The sequence below is a fragment of the Dendrobates tinctorius genome, unplaced genomic scaffold, assembly GCF_039654945.1.
Source record: "Dendrobates tinctorius isolate UK_male_01 unplaced genomic scaffold, ASM3965494v1 ptg000188l, whole genome shotgun sequence".
Lineage (NCBI taxonomy): Eukaryota > Metazoa > Chordata > Amphibia > Anura > Dendrobatidae > Dendrobates > Dendrobates tinctorius.
The window spans coordinates 6,913,044-6,935,259 of NW_027361855.1; the positions used below are offsets into that span (position 1 = coordinate 6,913,044).

The 22,216-nt window shown below is 47.9% G+C and overlaps 1 protein-coding gene across 1 annotated transcript; it reads left to right on the forward strand.

Moving 5' to 3' along the window:
• Positions 1 to 14: 14 nt before the first annotated feature.
• Positions 15 to 21,927, forward strand: LOC141055606 (gamma-crystallin 1-like). The gene is made up of 3 exons (XM_073552254.1): positions 15 to 302; positions 19,530 to 19,772; positions 21,602 to 21,927. Exons 1-3 carry the CDS (start codon positions 204 to 206, stop codon positions 21,875 to 21,877), a joined length of 618 nt encoding a protein of 205 aa, XP_073408355.1. The 5' UTR covers positions 15 to 203; the 3' UTR covers positions 21,878 to 21,927.
• The last annotated feature ends 289 nt before the right edge of the window (positions 21,928 to 22,216 follow it).

Here is a 22,216-nt window from a genome sequence, read left to right on the forward strand (position 1 = left end):
CAATTCAGCATGCACAGAGTGAGATCTCAGGAGATGAGATCTCGTCTCCCGGGACGACATCTCATCTCCCGAGATCTCACTATGCACAGCCATTTTCAATTCAGCATTACAACAATGGAAGTGCGAGGGCTCCTTTCACATAATGCCAGCGGAGCCCCTGCACCGCCGATAACCTGCAAAAGTGCTGTACCAGCCCGAAATGGATGTGCGGGGGCTCCGGGATTTCCACCAATGCCGGCGGAGCCCCCTCACCACGATCATCTGCCAAATCGCCGCCTTTCAGCCTCGGATGGTGTCTCCTGGTAAGTGCATCTGGACGATAAGATGCACTCCAATTTTTCCCCAAAATTTTTTGGGAAAAAAGTGCATCTTATGGTCCGAAAAATACAATAGTTCATGGGACGATCCATTGGTCACACGTAACACTGACGTCACGCAAGTCCTTTTGCACCAAAAGGAAGCTGCCGTGGCCAGCAGTAAGGACAGGGTGGGTGAGTATTAACCCTTTTCTATCCGGTATATGACAGGTGGTGACATTGAGATATTCCGCGATTAACTGTTAGGCCGGGGTCACACTAACCGACGCAAAATACGGTCAGTATTTTACATGCGTAATACGGATGAATGGCCCCTAAACAGTGCTCCGTATGTCATCCGTAATCAAGGTGTGGTCGCGTATTTTGTGCATGTAAGCATCCGTATGTAATCCGTATGGCGAGATTTTCTCGCAGGCTTTCAAAATGGACATATAATGGAGCCCTATGACAGGGTTTATAACAGAAACCAAAGAATAGATATCGACACAGAATATATATATATGTGTCTATATCTATTCATTCGTTTCTTTATTAAAACAAAGACAACTGGTGCGTATTTCTCGCAAATCACGTGTGGTCCGTGTGTAATCCGTATTTTTTGCGCACCCATAGATTTGCATTGGCACACTACGGCCGTAGTACGCTGACAATCTCAGCATGCTGCGATTGGCACGGACCGTAGAATACGGATGAGAAATATACGGCTGATGGGAGCTGCCCCATAGCGAATCATTTGTCCGTGTCTAATGCGTGCTTTTAGCGCCTCTCACTCGGCCGTATTCCTCGCCAGTGTGACCCCGGCCTTAGGGGTTGGCTGTCACCCTGCAGTGACAGCCGGCTGCCACCAGCTCTCTAGAAAGTGCCCAGGAAAAGTGTTTTCTGGGTGATTTTGACTGGTACTTAAAAAAGCGCAGATGTAGGTACTTTTTTTTTTATGCACAGGGCAATATCACCTGGAAAGTGCTTATCTGAATAATGCCTTAGGGGGTTATTTAGACAAGCACTTTTTTCCAGCGCTAAACTCACTTATTTTTTACTCACATGTAGTGATTGAAAAGCACTCAAAAAACACAATCATAGCCTCATAAAAGTATATGGGATAGAAAAGTGCATGTTAATTGCATACTTAGGCCGGTTTCACATTAGCGCTTTTTCAGCGCGCGCACGGCCGGGGGTAGCTCCGCCCCCGAGCCGGCTCTCTGCCCAGCGTGCCCGCCCCTTGCTTGTAGCGCCGCCTACTAGCGGACAGCGGCGCCTGCGATCGGCGCACCCTATCTTTAGCATAGGGTGCGCAGATCGTGCGCAGGCCGTGCGCTAGTTGCGCTTTGACCTGCGCTGCGCACTTTTGACGGTGCGCCGTAATCAAACTTTTCGGATTTTGGCGCGCACGGCGCACCGTCAAAAGTGCGCAGCGCAGGTCAAAGCGCAACTAGCGCACGGCCTGCGCACGATCTGCGCACCCTATGCTAAAGATAGGGTGCGCCGATCGCAGGCGCCGCTGTCCGCTAGTAGGCGGCGCTACAAGCAAGGGGCGGGCACGCTGGGCAGAGAGCCGGCTCGGGGGCGGAGCTACCCCCGGCCGTGCGTGCGCTGAAAAAGCGCTAATGTGAAACCGGCCTTATCCATCAGCGTTAGGGCCTTTTTACACTGGCTCTTTTTTATGCAACTGTCGCATGACAAAATCGTGCTGCAGGTGCATCCCCTTGATTTCAATGTGCCCATGCACACTGGCAAAGTTTCTCAGCGTGAAAGCAGCGAGAGAAATACATTGTGGTCATGACTTAAATTTGTGCTAGAGTTGCGTTCACACTACCCATTCAAATGAATGGGAAAGAAAAAAAAAATTCCAAAAACATGCCAGGGGTTGTGCGACCGCTGGCGATTTTTCCCCCTTCTCCCATTGAATTCAATGGGCAGTGCGACACCTGTCAAATCATGTGACTGGTGTCAAAAGTTGCAAAGTCAAATGATGGTTGCAAGCAAAAAGTCGACCAAGTATCACAATCACTAATGTGCTTAAGCCCGTTTAAGCGCATTAGTGCTGGGAAATTGCCCATTATAACATACGGGAGCCTTGAAAATCGCTTGCAAAAACATCTGGCTGGGCATTTTTGCAGGCGATTATAACAGACTTTTATAAAGGGGCCATGAAAAGCCATGTAAAAGCATCAGGAGTATGTGCAAAATACAAAATTGGTGCAAATTTTTCCAGTATAAATTTTGTCTTTGAGTTTCACTCCTGGTTTTTGCCTCCAAACATCATTGAAAAAAATCAACACTGCTGTATGCCTGAGGCCTATTTTAGTAAATTTTCCCAAATTTACTGCAGACTGCAAAATTGTTACAGACACACAGCAAATCCACAGCATTAGGTTCGTTTCACAGGGGCAATTTTTTGGCATGAGAATTGCGGACAATTTTCTCGCTAAAAATCATGACCCATTGTTATCAATGGGCATATTCACATGTGGCCATGTGAATACGGCCATTGAAAATAATAGGTTGTGATTTGTAGAGCTAAAATGTCCGGCTATATTCGTGCCAAAGAATCTCATGTGTGAAACGACCTTATTGCCACAAAACCTGTAGCAAATCTGCTTGAATAAGCACGGCATAGTTCCCCCCATGGAAATTAATAACAGAGGTGAAATACTGTATTTTAGGGCTGCGGGAAAGAAACAATGACATGCCCTATTTTTGGCTCCCAGCCCTTACATAATACTGTATGGCAAAATCTGCTATGAGAAAAAAAAAGGCAGCGATTTGTTAACTGCTCTTCTCACACGTGTGAATACACCCTTAGGGGCAGATTTACCTCAGTGGAAATTCCTACTGAAATTCTGCTTTGTGTTATTCACCGAACACAGAAATGAGGCCGGGGTCACACTAGAGAGGAATACGGACGAGTGAGAGGCGTAAAAAGCACGCATTACACACGGACAAATGATTCTCTATGGGGCAGCTCCCAACAGCCGTATAATTCTCGCCCGTATTCTACGGTCTGTGCCAATCGCAGCATGCTGCGATTGTCAGCGCACTACGCCCGTAGTACGCCAATGCAAGTCTATGGGTGCGCAAAAAATATGGATGACACACGGACCACACGTGTGACTTGCGAGAAATACGCAGGTCTTTTGGCAGGTGACAGGAAATGGGCCAATCCATCATCAGGAAGCTTAGACATTCAAATGAGCTCCAAAAGCGCTCCAGACATCCAGGAAGAATGCCTCCACGGAGTACATCAGCGTCTTGGCGCCATATTTTCTCAATGTGGAGATGTTTATTGTCTTAGTGCAGGAGCGGCCAGAAATCTGGGACCAACGTGATGCCCATTATGCCAACCGGGCAAGAAAGGAGGCGTCATGGAGGCGCATATGTCGCCAGATGTTCCACGATTTTGGTGATCGGCCACGTGCGGAGCAGCAGCAACTGAGTAAGTACAACCCAAAAACTGTTTAAAATTACCTCACATCAAAAAATGCATATAGAATCAGTCCCCCCTTCCTGTGCTTGCACTCTTTTCCTCATGAGGCGGGTAGATTTTGATGTGACCCATGGTTTTACACTGCCATAATTTGGGCCAGGCCACAAGCTCCTCATCCTCCTAGCCAACCAAGTTAGAATGTGTAGTTACTTGATACATGAACTACTGTGACCCTGTGTATCTGGCCTGTATACCTCAATTATATATGCCACCCTGGGTAGAAAGCACACCCCAGAAGGCCACATGCCTAGGCTACTGGTAGCAAATTTGACCTATCAAATATGTGAAATTGAGAATATTTCCTGTCACATTGCAGTGGAAGATGTGATGAGACGCTGGTGCAGCATCCGTGACCAATACAGGCGGGAACGTCAGCAGTGGTCCAGGAGTGGTGATGCGGGCCACCTAAAGAGGAAATACATATATTATGACCGCCTCTCCTTCCTCGCCCCTATTCTGGATCTGAGACCGTAAGTAGATACCTCACACCACATTACACAGATACTTTACAGGGCCAAAATTATTGATTTATTTTTGGCTCTGTTCTATTTCATAACAGAACTCAGTCCAACCTTACGGAGAGAGGAACTGGCTCAGATACAGAGCCCATCATTGATCCTGTAGGGAATGAGGTGGCTGGCCCATCTTCTCCCCCTACAAGAAGCATGGGTGAAGAATCCTCTCAGGAAAACCCAGTGCCTGCGCCACAAACCCCACCACCAGGACCACATCCACAACCAGGACTGTCTGCTGCAGGAGGAGCAGGGCAACATGAGCAGCAGCCCAACTGCCCAGATCCGGGGCTCTCCACAGCCTGCTGGACCATCCCAGCGAGGAAGAAGAAGGTGCCAGATCCCTGCCCAAGATACATGTACAAATGTGGACACTGGGGTCCTCAACTATTTGGCTAGAGTCAATAATGATGATGGCGAGGAGGCATACTCGCACAGCCTGGCCCTATATCTTCGTGCCCTTTCCCGTGAGGTGAGGCTCCGTATTCGAGGAGGTTTTCAAATCCTGCTTGATGCTTGCACAAACCCCAATACCCCATATGAATTATTTGAATATCTTGAGAGGTGGCAGCTTTCACCCAGAAATCTAATGCGCCTTAGACACCCCACACACATGCTTGCTCAAGCAGGCTCTGAGGATCCTCAAATACTTGAGCCTACACCTCACCCCCTTCCTCCCCCTACCCAACCTTCCCAACAGCAGCCACATATGTCTGGCTCTAGCCAACCTCACCAATATGGCCACTTGTTCCCACCCAGTGTTGGAGGCTGGTCCCAACCTGGTTGGTGACGACATGGATATATTGGTGGGTATGAGACATGGGCCTACCAGACCCAACAAGATGCCCCTCTTCATTTTCACTCTGGCCAGTACCCACAACAATCCCAAGAGGCAGTACACTACCCACATCATGGGCAACAGTATGCCCCCACACAGGGCGATGTTGGGCAAAGTAGCCAGCAGCAACCACAGGCTGGTCTTCCGCCTTCTCCATCCCCAACTTACCAAAATTTATAATGTAGCCATTTTGGTATTGCATAATGTTGTTTTTTTTTTCTATGTGTTAAAATTTTATTTGGAAAAAATGTTTACATCTGCAAATAGGCCAATTTGGCCCATTACCACAGTTCACATATGGCAATAATATGTTTTGGTTAAAAAAAAAAAACAAAAAAAAAGGCAAAAGTAAACATTTGTCTACTACATTTTACGTCTGTCTCAATTCTAAAAAACAGTGTCAGCATACTAACATACGCTTACCAATGCAATTAAACAGTCATAGAATCAGAAGGGGTAGAGCTATATATGTTTAGACACACATAAACCAAAAAATTGTAACATAGACACAGCATGCTCTTGCCAAGAAGTTTCCCCCTCAGGTGACATAAAGTAATTTGTGAAAATATCACGCACTTTGAGGCCAGAGAGCGGTCTACGTTGAGGGTTGATAGGTGGTCTCGCCCTACGCACATTGTCCAACCCACGCACAACACCAGCAGAGGAGGAACAATCATGTATCCTGGTGAAGTTATGAAGAACCACACAGGCTTTAACTACTTCATTAATATTTTGTTCACTCAGCTGAATGGCAGACTGGAGTACCCGCCATTTGGCACAAAAAATGCCAAAGGAACACTCCACCAGTCGCCGAGCACGTGATAGGCACGTTAAAAATTTTGCTCCGGTGGTCAAGGTTGCGCCGGGGATATGGCCTCATGACATTGCGCGTTAACTGAAATGCCTCATCTGCCACAAGGACATAAGGGACAGATTCTTGAGTGGAGCCTGGTAGCTGGCGTGGTGGTGGTAGATCCAACTGGTTGGTGCATAGCCGCCGAGCCATAATGGAAGTATTGAAGACTCGAGAGTCTCCCGTCCTTTCATAGGCCCCAATGTCAACAATTATAAACTTGTATTGAGGATCGACCAGAGCCAACCATACAACAGAAAAGTATTGTTTATAATTGAAGAATTGGGAGCCAGAGTTCGGCGGCTTACACACCCGGATATCTTTGCCATCAAGGGCCCCAATACAATTAGGAAACTGGCATTCCTCCTCAAAGTCCCTTGATATCCTCAACCAGTCTTCCATCCTGGGCTCGGGCATGACGAGTTGATGTAATCTTGACCATATTTCACTACATGTCGACCTGACTATGCCAGAAATGGTAGATCTTCCAATCAGAAACTCATGGTGGAGGGCAGCATAAGACAGGCCAGTGGACAGGAAGCTGAAGAACAACAGAAAAGGAACATTTTAGAATGCACAAATTAACCAAAAAACAGGTACATACATACCAAACTTGTTAGGATTTCAGATCTACTAACACACATATTTGGTCGCACAATAACTAAGTGATATTCAGTACATATTACACATAACATTCTGGTCTGTAAGTTTCAACATATCTGGAATAAGATGAGGGCATTAAAATTAGTCAATGAAGCAATAAATACAGACTTTGGGCAACACATCATGAACATAGAGAATGTGGTTGTGTGGTACATACCGTAATGTGAGTAGAAGTCGCTCCTCTGCAGATATAGCTTTGCGCATCCTTGTGTCCTGAAAGGTTATCCCAGGGCGCACGGTCTCCAAGAGTCAATCAAATGTTGCAAGGCTCATGCGACAGTATTGGTAGAATTTTGCAGGATGCTCCCGCAGAGAAGAATAGAGGCGGTGAAAATGACCTCTTGTGAGTCGCTGCCTCAAAAGTGGATGGACCCACATGCGTCTCCTCCTCCGCGGATCCACTATCACTGGGTATGGTTGACCAAAGCGGCGTGACAAAAGCCAGTTGAAAAGAACCTGCTCAGTTGTGTTGAAACTCAGACTGTCTGCCATGTTGCACATACAACACCAACACACCTAGTGAAGACAAGGTCACAAATGGACAGAATGGAGGCAGCCACCTGTTCCTGAGCAAATAGATATGGTGCAGGCTAATGATTTAATCAGTTTGCAGGCCTCAAAACCATTAAATGTCCATTTTGCAAGCCTGCGAGAAAAACTCGCAATACGGATTCCATACGGATTACATATGGATGCTGACATGCGCAAAATTCGCGACCACACCTTGCTTACGGAGCACTATTTAGGGGTCATTCATCCATATTACGCATGTAAACTACGGACCGTATTTTGCGTCGGTTAGTGTGACCCCGGCCTTAGAAGGTGACTAGCAGATTAGGAAGAGCAGGTCTCACACAGTGAAACTGCCTGACAGACTGCTCTAGTGGCCCTGACAACCAATTAGCAGTCAGCTTTCATTTTACCTCAGCAGTTTCAAATATGGAAGCTGACCTCTGGTTGCTATGGACAACCAAAATGGTTTTACTCTGAGGCAATTTTCATTAATCAGGCCACTAACATTTGTTATAGACATCAAGGGAATATTGTCACATACATTTCTTATAGCAGTGCAGTGGTCCCTATTGTGAGGTAGCGCTGTCATTTACTTAGGGGATTCTCGCTTGCAGCAAACAAAAACCAGATGCGGCACGGATTTTCCCATCAAATCATACAGTCCTTGCGGTTTATTCTCACCTCATAAACCACAGCAGCAACAGAAAGTTCACTTAATAGCATTACCAGCATAGCGTCCATTATAATGCTTCACTCTTATTATCAATGTCCAGTATGCAGGCTCACTTAGCCTCAGAATTATCTCACCCACGTCAGGGCTCCTCATGCGGCTGCAGCATTCCGCACACGTTCGTTCCCTCCAGGGAACTCTCAGGCACACATCGCCATTGCTCCCAGCCACTTCACACGTGCTGTCTGGGAGGAAGCTCCATCTCTGCAGGACCTTCCACACTGGACCAACCAGGTCCCAGCATTCACCACATGTGACCTACCCTGGCCACATTATATGGTCTATAGCCACACCCACCGGGTCACGTGACTATGACCTCATCACAGGTCCTTCACACCCTCACAGTCTTTTACTACAGGCGTTTTCAGACACACCTCTGGGTGAGTTTGTAGGTAACTGGCCTGCCCAACTCCCAAGTTACCTAGAGACTTCTCCCTTATACCTTGAAATAACACCTCAGCAATACCATTGCTGATCAATACGCATAACTAAGTCCCCATCTCAAAGCCACCCCCTTTGAGATACACAACCATCCTTCAGGATTCTGCCACTCATCCTCTCCCTTGGAACCTCCACACAGCGCCCCCTAGCGGACATAGTGGTTACTACACCACATACCTCACCCCTCTGTTCAAACTCGTGGGGTTGAACACACAACATTACATCAGGCTCTCGAGACCGGGCACTCACCATACCTTGCCCTACAGGTCGAGAGAACCTTTTCCACCTGTCATATGGCCACCTCTCTACGTTAGGCCTCCCCCACCCCCAGCGGTCAGAATATCGGTCCTGCTCTTTGACCCTCCAGTTACAGTGCGTCATCAGACACGGTACAGTCACCACCTTCCTCTCTCTGTTTGTTCCGTTCCCCGACCAGCTCCCCCGCTTGGTACGGTAATCAGTCCTAATCAGGCCTACTGTCTGGCCTGAGTCTGATTCATTCAGGGTCTCACAGGAACTAGGGTCTCTCAACGTCATCCTGCCAGTCGAACTACCACTTGCTGACATTCTTCGGCCCGCGGTCCTGTCACTTCTTGGCGAAACTCTCCGGGTCCTTACATCTTGTTGGGTTGTAGGCGGCCGCCACCTGGTATTCCGTACTTCTTTATTAATTAGCCGGCGGTCCTACCTCAACTGCTCGATCTCTTGCAGGTACCTCACTCGATACTCCAAGAGCATCTGAAAGTCTCTCAGGCTCTCCATGGAGCCAACCACCAGGATGGGAATCCCACCCACCTCACTAGATACTTGGTCTTCATCATCAGGAGGGATCCTCACTCTCACTACACCAGAGATATTCACAAGGTCTTGCATTACCTTCCCGGATCTTCCAATGATTCTCCCCATCAGAGCTTTGGGTACCGGCACCACATCTTTCCGCAAACCCAGCTGATCCATAGCCTCCCTTGCTATCTCTAGGCATCGAGCAGCCTTCACATTACTCTGCCTGACCCGCTGTTTGGTGTTGAGACATTGTAGATGCATCTCTTTTAGGACAGCTACTCGGTTAGATGTATCTTCTCTGTCCGATACTATCACTAACTGCCGAGTCTCAGGTGCCCAGTGCACCTCACATGCTTTGACCCCCTCTTTGAAAGCCTCATGCACACCTTCCTCCGCACAGGCCTCTTGCATGTCCTCTGGTACAAATTACAAATTGGAAGGTTGATTCCAATTACAAATTGGAAGGTTGATATAACTGCACAACATATTCTATGTGCTGAGTGGTTCCGTAACACATAACAATGAGCTTAACTGCCATTTGAATCACCTCAGGGCATGTTTTCTCTGTGGCAACATTTTCCCATTGAAATGCATTGAGACAGTGCATTCCAATGACAGGAAAAAAAATTTTCAAACGCAAATTGCGTAAAAACTACAAATCTGATTGACACGAAAAATACTTAGCACACCACTCGTGGATGCTGGCTTCGAAACGACACCTCATCGGACTCAGTCCGTGTAGCGGTTCGGGCCGCATTAATTGCGGAAATCAACTGAAAAACTAGATGTTTATTTCCTGAACGAAGTACAGATAGTGCTTTGAAATAGTGCCCGGGCTGCCCCTTTAAGACTGAGTGCACGCGTACTTTTTTGCCCTGTGGACTTTTCCACGCAGAATTGAAGAAATCCACAGGTAAAATGACCTGCATTTTTCCTGCGGATTTCTTCCATTTTTAATGTGGTTTTCTTGTGTTTTTTGTGATGTGCTGCAGATTTTTTACCTCAGGAAAACCGCGCAGAAAAAAACGCAGTGCCTGCACATCGTTTTTTTTTTTTCATTGGTTTACATGCTACTGTAAATCCCACTGCGGATCTGCAGCGTTTCTGCGTGGTAAAATCCGCTGCGACTCCGCAGGAATTCTGCATCGTGTGCTCACAGCCTAAGAGAGACTTGCCTGCTCCCCCTGCAAGACTTTCATCTCAGGATCCATTTTAGCTGTGGGTGCCTCTCAGGGGCCACTTTGGCCTGTGGGGCCCCTCAGGGTCTGATTTGGTGGGTGGGGCCCCTCAGGATGCATTTGGTGGGTGGGGACCCTTAGGGTCTGATTTTCTGTGCGGAGCCCCTCTGGGTCCAATTTGGTGGGTGAGGGCCCTCAGGGTCCGGTTTGGGGGCAGGGCCACTCTAGGTCCAATTTGGTGGGCGGGGCCACTCTGGGTCCGATTTGGTGGGCGGGCCCATAGGGTCCGTTTTTGGTGGGTGGGGCCCCTCAGAGTTCGATTTGGTGGGCGGGGCCACTCTGTTTCCAATTTTGTGGGCAGTGGCCCTTTAGAATCTGATTTGGTGGGTGGGGCCCCACAGAGTACAATTTGGTGGGTGGGGGCACTCTGGGTCCAAGTTGGTGGGTGGGGCCCCTCTGGGTCTGATTTGGCAGGCGGGGCCACTCTGGTTCCGATTTGGTGGGTAGGGCCCTTCTGGATCCGATTTGGTGGACGGGGCACCACAGAGTCTAATTTTTTGGGTGGGGGCACTTTGGGTCCGATTTGGTGGGCAGGGCCACTCTGGGTCCGATTTGGTGGGTGGGGCCCTTCTGGTTCCGATTTGGTGGACGGGGCCCCACAGAGTCTAATTTTTTGGGTGGGGGCACTCTGGGTCTGATTTGGTGGGCGAGGCCACTCTGGCTCCGATTTGGTGGGCGGGGCCCCTCAGGGTCCGATTTGGTGGGCGGGGTCCTTCAGGGTCCGATTTGGTGGGCGGGCCACACTGGGTCCGATTTGGTGGGCGGGCCACACTGGGTCCGATTTGGTGGGCGGGACCCCTCAGGATCCAATTTGGTGGGCGGGAGCCCTCAGGGTCCGATTTGGTGGGCAGGGACACCCTAGGTCTGATTTGGTGGGTGGGACCCCTCAGGGTCCGATTTGGTGGGTGGGAACCCTCAGGGTCAGATTTGGTGGGCGGGGCCACTCTGTGTCTGATTTGGTGGACGGCGCCTTTCAGAACCAATGTGGTGGGCGGGGCCACCCTGGGTCCGATTTGGTGGGCAGGACCCCTCAGGGTCCGATTTGGTGGGCGGGACCCCTCAGTGTCCGATTTGGTGGGCGGGGCCACTCTGGGTCTGATTTGGTGGACAGGGCCCCTCAGGGTCTGATTTTGAGGTCGGAGCCCCTCAGGGTCCGATTTGGTGGGCGGGGCCACTCTGGGTCCGATTTCGAGGCCAGGGTAGCTCAGCCTCCAATTTGGAGGCCAGGGTCGATTAGCCTCCGATTTGAAGGCCGGGGTCACTCAGCTTTCGATTTGGCGCGCCAGCCCTTTAAGACTCATTTCGGTGCACTGGCCCTTTAAGAATCACTTTGGCGCTTCGGCCCTTTAAGAGCCAGTTTGGCTCACTGGGCTTCTAAATCCACTTTAGCGCACATTCTCTCTCAGGGGCATGTGTCATGTGATGAAGCTAGATTTGCATTTGTGCTGTAGGTTTCACTTTAAGAGCTGAAATTATCTGGCAAAAACTGTGTCCTGGGGGGGTCATGTGAAGTTCGTAGTCATTGGCATAGTAACTGGGTCTACCTGCGCATATCAATTAGCTTAACTGCCATTTGAATCGCCTCAGGGCATGTTTCCCTGTGGCAAAATTTTCCCATTGAAATGCATTGAGGAAAATGTTTTTTCAAACGCAAATTGCACAAAAACTACAAATCCGATTGACACAAAATTACTTAGCACACCACTCGTGGACACTGGCTTCGAAACGACACCTCAACGGAGTCTGTGCGTGTAGCGGTTCTGGCCGCATTAATTGCGGAAAATCAACTGAATAATAAATAAATGTGTATTTCCTGAAGGAAGTACAGATAGTGCTTTGAAATGGTGCCCGGGCTGCCCCTTTAAGAGAGACTTGCCTGCTGCCCCTGCAAGACTTTCAACTCAGGATCCATTTTAACTGTGGGTGCCTCTCAGGTGCCACTTTGGCCTGTGGGGCCCCTCAGGGTCTGATTCGGTGGGTGGGGCCCCTCAGGGCCTGATTTTGTGGGTGGGGCCCCTTAGGGTCTGATTTTGTGGGTGGGGCCACTCTGGGTCTGATTTGGTGGGCGGGGCCCCTCAGAGTCCAATTTGGTGGCTGGGGCCCCTCAGTGTCTGACTTGGTGGGTGGGGTCACTCAGGGTCTGATTTGGTGGTCGGGGCCCCTCAGGGTCTGATTTCGTTAGCGGGGCCACTCTGGGTCTGATTTAGTGGGTGGGGCCACTCTTGGTCCGATTTGGTGAGAGGGGCCTCTCTGGGTCCGATTTGGAGACCAGCGTGGCTCAGCCTCCGATTTGGAGTCCAGGGTTGATCAGCCTCCGGTTTGGAGGCCGGGGTGGCTCAGGCTCCAATTTGGAGCCTGGAGTTACTCGGCTTTCGCTTTGGCGCACTGGCCCTTTAAGGCTGGAGTCACACACGTTTTAAAAATCGATCCGATTTTAACAGTACGAAATCGCACAAAGATTTCTTGTCCAGGGATCAGTCTGTCATCCCATTTTCCAGCGATGAACCGATTTTATTCGCATCTAAGCATCCGTTTGACATCCAATGCCAATGCCTGATGCTCTCTCCTGTTGTCCTGGAGAAGTCTTGTGATTTAATCGCAAGTCACACGTGTGGTGTGCTTTCAATGCGATTTTTAATCTCATACTTAGACTTGCATTGGCGAATCCGATTCGAAAATCGCTGACAATCACAGCATGTTGCAATTGTCTCGGTCCGAGGAACGAATCCGATAAAAAAACGCATGATGGGAGCAGCACCATAGAAGAACATTAGGACGAATGCAATGTGATTTTTTATCGCATTGCATTCGTCCGATTTAATCGCTAGTGTGATTCCGGCCTAAGGCTGGAGTCACACACAACGAATAAAAAATTGGTCCGATTTTAACGGTACGAAATCGCACAAAGAATTCTTGTCCAGGGATCCGTCTGTCATCCCATTTTCCGGCGAGAAACCTATTTTATTCACATCTAAGCATCAAATTGACATCCAATGCCAATCGATTTAATCGCAAGTCACACGTGTGGTGCGTTTTCGATGCGATTTTTAATCGCATCCAAAGACTTGCATTGGCGAATCTGATCCAAAAATTGGTGACAATCGCAGCATGCTGCGATTGTCTCGGTACGAGGAACGGATCCGATAAAAAACGCATGATGGGAGCAGCACCATTGAATAACATTGGGACGAATGCAATGCGATTTTTTTATCGCATTGCATTCGTCCGATTTAATCGCTAGTGTGACTCCGGCCTAAGACTCATTTCGGTGCGCCGGCCCTTTAAGAATCACTTTTGTGCATCGGCCCTTTAAGAGCCAGTTTGGCTCACTGGGCTTCTAAATCCACTTTGGCGCACATTCTCTCTCAGGGGCATGCGTCATGTGATGAAGCTAGATTTGCATTTGTGCTGTGGGTTTCGCTTTAAGAGCTGATATTATCTGCCAGAAACTCTGTGCTGGGGAGGTCATGTGAAGTTCGTAGGCGTTGGCATAGTAACTGGGTGTGCCTGTGCATAACAATGAGCATAACTGCCATTTGAATCACTTCAGGGCATGTTTTCTCTGTGGCAACATTTTCCCATTGTTGCCACAGAGTCAGTGCGTGTAGCGGTTCGGCCTGCATTAATTGCTGAAAATCAACTAAATAAGTAGAAGAAGAAGAAGAATAAGTTAGCAGCGTTTGGATTACAATATAGTGTTTTTTTCAAGCAGAAGAACTAGATGTGTATTTCCTGAAGGAAGTACAGATAGTGCTTTGAAATGGTGCCCGGGCTGCCCCTTTAAGAGAGACTTGCCTGCTGCCCCTGCAAGACTTTCAACTCAGGATCCATTTTAACTGTGGGTGCCTCTCAGGGGTCACTTTGGCCTGTGGGGCCACTCTGGGTCCGATTTTGTGGCCGGGGCTCCTCAGGTTCTGATTTGGTGAGTGGGGCACCTCAGGGTCTGATTTGGTGGGCAGGGCCCCTCAGGGTCTGATTTGGTGGGCAGGGCCCCTCAGGGTCTGATTTGGTGGGCAGGGCCCCTCAGGGTCCGATTTGGTGGGCGGGGCCCCTCTGGGTCCGATTTGGTGGCCGGAGCCCCTCAGGGTCCGATTTTGTGGACGGGGCCCCTCAGGGTCCGTTTTGATTGGTGGGGCCCCTCAGGGTCCTGTTTGGTGGGCAGGGCCCCTCAGGGTGCGATTTGGTTGGCGGGGACACTCTTTGTCCAATTTGGTGGGCGGGACCCCTCAGGGTCCGCTTTGGTGGGCAGGGCCACTCTGGGTCAGATTTGGTGGGCAGGGCCACTCTGTATCCGATTTGGTGGGCGTGGCCACTCTGGGTTCAATTTGGTGGGCATGGCCCCTCATGGTCCGGGCTGCCCCTATAAGAGAGATTTGCCTGCTGCCCCTGCAAGACTTTCAACTCAGGATCTATTTTAACTGAGAGTGCCCCTTAGGGTCTGATTTTGTGGGTGGAGCCCCTCTGGATCCAATTTGGTGGGCGGGGCTACTCTGTATCCAATTTGGTGGGCGTGGCCACTCTGGGTTCAATTTGGTGGGCAGGGCCCCTCATGGTCCAATTTGGTGGGTGGGGCCCCTCCGGGTCTGATTTAGTGGGCTGGGTCCTAAAGGGTCCGATTTTGTGGGCTGGGCCACTGTGGCTCTGATTTGGTGGGCGGGGCCCCTCAGGGTCTGATTTAGTGGGCAGGGCCACTCTGGGCCCGATTTGTGGATTTTGTGGCCGGGGCACCTCAGGGTCCAATTTTGTGGGTGGGGCCCCTTAGGGTCTGATTTTGTGGGCAGAGCCACTCTGGATCCAATTTGGTGGGCGGGGCCACTCTGGATCTGACTTGGTGGGCGGGGCCACTCTGGGTCCGATTTGGTGGGCGGGGCCCCTCAGAGTCTGATTTGGTGGGCGGGGCCCCTCAGGGTCCGATTTTGTGGCCAGTGCCCCTCAGGGTCCGATTTTCTGGCTGGGGCCCCTCAGGGTCCGATTTTGTGGCCGGGCCCCTCAGGGTCTGATTTGGTGGGCGGGGCCTTTCAGGGTCTGATTTTGTGGGTGGAGCCAATCTGGATCCAATTTGGTGGGCGGGGCCACTCTGGGTCCAATTTGGTGGGCGGGGCCCCTCAGGGTCCGATTTGGTGGGCGGGGCCCCTCAGGGTCTGATTTTGTGGGCTGGGCCACTCTTGGTCCGATTTGGTGGGCGGGCCCCCTCAGGGTCCGATTTAGTGGGCTGGGCCACTCTGGGCCCGATTTTGGGGGTGGGGCCCCTTAGGGTCTGATTTTGTGGGTGGGACCCTCAGTCTGATTTGGTGGGCGGGGCCACTCTGTATCCGATTTGGTGGGTGGGGCCCCTCAGGGTCTGATTTAGTGGGCGGGGCCTTTCAGGGTCCAATTTTGTGGGCTGGGCCACTCTGGGTCCGATTTGGTGGGCGGGGCCCCTCAGGGTCTGATTTAGTGGGCTGGGCCAATCTGGGTCTGATTTTGTGGGTGGGACCCTCAGGGTCTGATTTGGTGGGCGGGGCCTTTCAGGGTCTGATTTTGTGGACGGAGCCCCTCTGGATCCAATTTGGTGGGTGGGACCACTCTGGATCTGATTGGTGGGTGGGGCCACTCTGGGTCCAATTTGGTGGGCGGGGCCCCTCAGGGTCCGATTTGGTGGGCGGAGCCCCTCAGGGTCTGATTTGGTGGGCGGGGCCTTTCAGGGTCCGATTTTGTGGGCTGGGCCACTCTTGGTCCGATTTGGTGGGCGTGCCCCCTCAGGGTCCGATTTAGTGGGCGGGGCCACTCTGGGCCCGATTTTGGGGGTGGGGTCCCTTAGGGTCCAATTTTGTGGGTGGGGCCTCTCAGGGTCCGATTTTGTGGGTGGGACCCCTAAGGATCCGATTTTGTGGGAGGGGCCCCTCAGGGTCCGATTTTGTGGCCGGGGGCCCCTCAGGGTCTGATTTTGTGGTTGGGGCACCTCAGGGTACGATTTTGTGGCCAGGGCCCCTCAGGGTTTGATTTTGTGGGTGGGGCCCCTCTGGGTCCAATTTGGTGGGCGGGGCCACTCTAGATCCGATTTTGTGGGTGGGGCCCCTCAGAGTCCGATTTTGTGGGCGGTTCCCACTCAGAGTCCGATTTGGTGGGCGGGACCCCTAAGGGTCCGATTTGGTGGGCGGGGCCCCTCAGTGTCCAATTTGGTGGGCGGGGCCTCCTGGCTTGGCTATCGTTACTCCATTACAGGTTACCCCTTTTGTACCGTCTAATGCCCGTTCTGGTTTTCTGATCTATTGCTACGTCCTGACTGTCCTTTCTGTCTAATCCTTTGGTACTGTATTGCTATCTCATGCTTTGACCTCGGCTTGATTTGGTTTCTGTCTCTGTCTATGCCCCTTGGTAACATTGTCCTGTAGTTACCTTTCTAGGAGTTTCCCTGCAGCTCCTAGCTCTGTGGAGCTTAGGCCACGCCCCCAGCAGTCACCTGCTTCAGGTCCTGGAGCATGCATTGTCACCACTGCTGCCCGCTCCGCAGGTATCTTTGTGCACAGTCTTTGTACTCAGGACACGCGCACTGGCTCAGTGAGCAAGTGCAGTGCGGTGTTCCTGACAACTCGTGGACGCTGGCTTCAAAACGACACCTCAATGGAGTCTGTGCGTATAGCGGTTCGGGCCCCATTAATTGCAGAAATCAACTGAATAATAATAAGAAGAATAAGTTAGCAGCGTTCGGATTACAATATAGTGGTTTGTTCAAAGCACTATAATAAGTTAGCAGCATTCGGATTACAATATAGTGCTTTTTCAAAGCACTTTAATAATAATAATAATAATAAGAAGAAGAAGAAGAAGAAGAAGAAGAAGAAGAAGAAGAAGAAGAAGAAGAAGAAGAAGAAGAAGAAGAAGAAGAAGAAGAAGAAGAAGAAGAAGAAGAAGAAGAAGTTAGTAGCGTTTGGATTACAATATAGTGCTTTTTTCAAAGCACTATAATAAGTTAGCAGCGTTCGGATTACAAGATAGTGCTTTTTTCAACCACTATAAGTTAGCAGCGTTTGGATTACATGATAGTGCTTTCTTCAAAGCACTATAGCTAGATGCCCTCATTTCCATACTGGTGATCCATACTGGTGATCCCTTGAGTCAGAATCAGAGCGCTGAGTGGATTTGCCCTAACTCCCATACCGGGGATCCCTTTAAGAAAGCCTGGGATCAGAACCAGAGCGTTGGATAGATTTGCCCTGACTTGCATACCAATGATCCCTTTAATAGAACCCTGGGGTTAGAATCAGAGCACTGAGGGATTTGCCCTAACTTCCATACAGGAGATCCCTTTAAGAGAGCCTGGGGTCAGTACCAGAGCATTTGAAGGCAATTGCCCTGACTTCCATACCGGGGATCCCTTTAAGGGAGGTATGGGGTCAGAATCAAAGCACTGGATGGATTTGCCCTGCCTTCCATACCGGAGATTCCATACCGGAGATTCCTTTAAGAAAGGCCTGGGGTCAGTGCCAAAATGCTGAGTGGATTTGCCCTAACTTGCATACAAATGATCACTTTAAGAGACCCTGGGGTCAGAACCACAGAGCTGAGTGGAACGGTCCTAATTTCCATACAGGAGTTCCCTTTAAGAGAGGCCTGGGGTCAAAACCAAAGCGCTGGAAGGATTTGCCCTGACTTCCATATCGGAGATCCCTTTAAGAGAGAAGATGTGCCTGTGTATATGGGCATGGGAGGGGGGATTCATTTCTGTCATGTGCTTTGTGCTCCTTTCTGGGGGCAGACAATGGCTGGGAGCTTATGTTCCCAGGGTTGCTAGATTTCTCCCATCATGTCAGTGTCTGTTGAGGTGTTAAGTGGGAAAGCTTGCTCATAGCAACCAATCACGGCTCAGCTTCTTTTAACCAGCTCTGGTGAAATGAGAGATGCTTAGTGATTGGTTGCAAGGAAAACTGTTGCTCATAGCAACCAATCACGGCTCAGCTTCTTTTAACCAGCTCTGGTGAAATGAGAGATGCTTAGTAATTGGTTGCAAGGAAAACTGTTGCTCATAGCAACCAATCACAGCTCAGCTTCTTTTGAACAGCGCTGGTGAAATTATAGATGCTTTGTGATTGGTTGGTGATACACACATACATACATACAGTACTGTCAGTTTTATATAGAGAGATTTATGTATTCAATATGAATATCCATGTACACATGTAAGCTGCACATATACATATCTGTGTTATGCATGTGGGGATGACAGAGGGAGAGGCAGACAGATTCTGCAGAGGGGCCCTTCGCTGTCAGTATCTGCCCCTGTGAACAACACACAGATAACAAAGAATAAACCATTGGATGAGTAAAATAATTCTTCAGTTCACTTAATATTACATTGATTCTGGAATTCTTCAAACTATGTCAAAAAATGTTATTATTTTCTCTGTTTTTCTTTTTGTAGTCACATCTGTACACATTTTTGCTTATGAAATAGTCTTTCACAATTAATGTTGACACCAATATTCCAAGGGATCCTAGTTTTTTCAACCTGCTTTCCTTCTATACCATTTTTATACGCAAATGTTTTTACTATTTTCCAAACTCTTTTAACTGCTATAGATTACTGTATACTTTACAATTTCATATATGTCACACAGATGCAATCTCTAATTATTGCTTATCAGTAGGAAACATAAACAAAGAAAAACAAGCTACAGAATGATGTACACAAAGCAATGCAGTCTACACAGCACTAGTGTATAGAGAGTGAAATCGCTATGCTCACTGTTTTTGTATCTAAAGCCCAGATGTCTTTTGTTAAGCAGCGGCCGTACTGGCTATGAATGATGTATATAAATAGAAGCTGGGATGCTTTATTTCAGAGAACCAGTGTCTATACAACAGCTACAATGGGAAAGGTACTTTAAAAACTCTTAACTATCTTATGCATTGCAACTGACCTGATCACTTTCTTAATTGATCCACTACAGCTGTTGCAACAAAAATGTTTTCTATGTATTTCAAATTGATGTTACATTTATCATACTATGTAGAAGAAGCATAGCCTAAAACACCAGAGAGGCTGGAAAAGTATTACATCAGTCCTTACCTACTACAATTCTTACATAAATAATACATCTAACGCTTGTTTCATGTTGTTCTTTTTCGATGTCTAAATTCCAGAATTATGATGTTAAACATGTAAGTTGCTTTACAGATCATCTTTTATGAAGACAAGAACTTCCAGGGTCGCTCCTATGAGTGCAACTCTGACAACACAGATCTTCACTCCCATTTCAGCCGCTGTAACTCTATCAAAGTGGAAACAGGAAACTGGATGGTGTATGAACGTGCCAACAATCAGGGGCACCAGTACTTTTTAAGAAGGGGAGAATATCCTGACTTCCAGCACTGGATGGGCTTCAATGACTCAATCAGCTCTTGTCGTATTATTCCTCAGGTATGTAATCTTAGCAATCAATTAAAGAAAGTCATATTATAAAATATATTTTTGTTTTTTATTTTTCATGATTATATCACATTATTAAGTTAAATGAGTTGTCCACTACTAGGGCAACCCTTCTCATTCCCCATGTGTGGCCCTGTTAAAAAAGAAAAATACTTATACTCTTCTCCAGTGCTGGTGCCATTCTAGCAGTGGTGGCACTCGTGTTCACGGGGCTGATACATTCAAGCTTACGCAGTCTAAGGGTATCTGCACACGCTGCGATTGGGGTGCAGATTTGGCCGTGCGGATTTTGTTAAATCCGCAGATAAATCTGCAGGTCAAAAGAGCTGCGGATTGCTCTGCGGTTCTGCCCTGCGGTTTTTCATCTCCTCAATGGAGGAGATGGCAAACCGCAGCAGAATCCGCAGAAAGAATTGACATGTCAATTCTTTCTGCAGATTGAAAACCGCAGCAAAACCGCGCGGAAAAATCCGCACCGTCTGCACTGCGGTTTTCGTTTTCCATAGGCTATAAAGGTACTGTACACGGCAGCAAAAGCAAAATCCGCTGCGGAACCGCAGCAGAATCCGCAGCGTGTGCACACAACCTAAGACTACGTTCCCACAATGAGCTTTTGGTGAGTTTTTGATGTTGTAGATTTTCTGCACCATTTCTGCACCTATTATGTAGATTAGGTTACTTTCGTTTTTTCATTGTGTTTTGATTACATGTGTTTTTGATGTGTTTCTGCAGTGGACACACATGTACATATTTGACCTGTGAATTTTACCCGTAGGAGAAATTGACATTTTGCAAATTTGAACCAAGTACCACAGGTCAATTGACGCTGAGCAAAAAAAAGCACAGTGGGCATGAAATTTCTATAAATCCCATTCTCTTTGCTAAAATTGTAAGACGCTGCGTTTTTGCTACGCATAGTTAAAAACTCACCAAAAATTTGTCATGGTCACACAGTTTAAGAGTTCAGAACTGGAAGGGTAGATGGAGCTGCAATTTGTTACTATTTTATGGCACCTCTGCTATACTTTTATAGAGTTGTCATTTTTAGAGTTTTACTTTTTTATTACCAGCTCTCATGTTTTGCAGTTTACCAAGATTTTAAACCAGCTATGTAGTAGTTCCAGCATACAGAGCTGTGTCTGCATTTGTTTTCCTTCTTATTGGTTATGACTTCTTGCATCTGTTGATTATTCTTCTCCTGCTTCAGAGGTTGTAGTTCTGGCTACATGAATGCTGATTTAGGGCATGTGCATACAATGTCTTTCCTAGGCAAGTCTGCTTCTGGAAGAAAATGGCGGTTTTGTTGTTTGTTTTTTTGCAGCAGGTTCTCAGCTGGCATCTTTTTCCTATACTTTCAGTTAAAAAAGATGGGCAGCTGCAAAATAAAGCCTCCAAGGAAATAAACATGTTACTTCTTTTAACCGCTTCACAGTTTCTGAACCCTGAAGTACTTAAAACAAGTAGCAAAAGACTGAACATGTGCATAGCAATTTAATTCTATATTTCAGTGCACAATGTTTTCTTGGGGTGCATTCTTGGGCAAATTTCAAGCTAAATCCACCCAAAAAAGATGTCATGTGCACATATCTTAAGTCTCACTATTTTATTTGGACAGCTTATGCAGGATTCTACCTGATTAAATTAGATGACGTGCTGGTTGATATTGACATATTGTAATAATAATTTTACTAAATCGATTAGTTTCATACCTTTATGTTGTCAAAGAAACTGCATTTGTAAAAATATTTTAATAATACTGCATGTACTATGTAAACTTTTTTACATTAGAAAAATAATGAGGCGGCCATTTTTATTGTCAGCATCGTGGAACTTTCCGCATTAAGATCTACGAGAGAGAAGACTTCCGGGGCCACACAGTGGAATTCATTGAAGATTGCCCACAAGTTTATGAAGAATTTAAATACCATGACATCTGCTCATGCAATGTGCTCGAGGGACACTGGATCTTCTATGAATCGCCCAGTTATAGAGGGCGTCAGTATTACCTCAGACCTGGAGAGTACAGGAGATACTCTGATTGGGGGGCTGTGAATTCAAAGGTTGGCTCCTTTCGAAGAGTTCAGGATCTGCACTAAATGTGTGGAGACTTTGCATTTTAACTTACAATAAAATGTATAAAAAATAATGTTTGCTTTTCTTCTGTTTTTTTTTTCTGATAATTCAGCATACAGTCATGGCCAAAAGTATTGACACCCCTGCATTTCTGTCAGATAATATTCAGTTTCTTCCTGAAAATGATTGCAAACACAAATTCTTTGGTATTATTATCTTCATTTAATTTGTCTTAAATGAAAAAACACAAAACAGAATTAAGCAAAAAGCAAAACATTGATCATTTCACACAAAACTCCAAAAATGGGCAGGACAAAAGTATTGGCACCCTCAGCCTAATACTTGGTTGCACAACCTTTAGC

Excerpts from the sequence above, each read along its gene's own strand:
- LOC141055606 (XM_073552254.1), top strand. The coding sequence starts at position 204 with ATGTGCGGGGGCTCCGGGATTTCCACCAATGCCGGCGGAGCCCCCTCA. Across the intron at positions 303-19,529 it reads GCCTCGGATGGTGTCTCCTG|ATCATCTTTTATGAAGACAA; the intron begins GTAAGTGCATCT and ends GTTGCTTTACAG. Across the intron at positions 19,773-21,601 it reads CTTGTCGTATTATTCCTCAG|CATCGTGGAACTTTCCGCAT; the intron begins GTATGTAATCTT and ends TTTTATTGTCAG.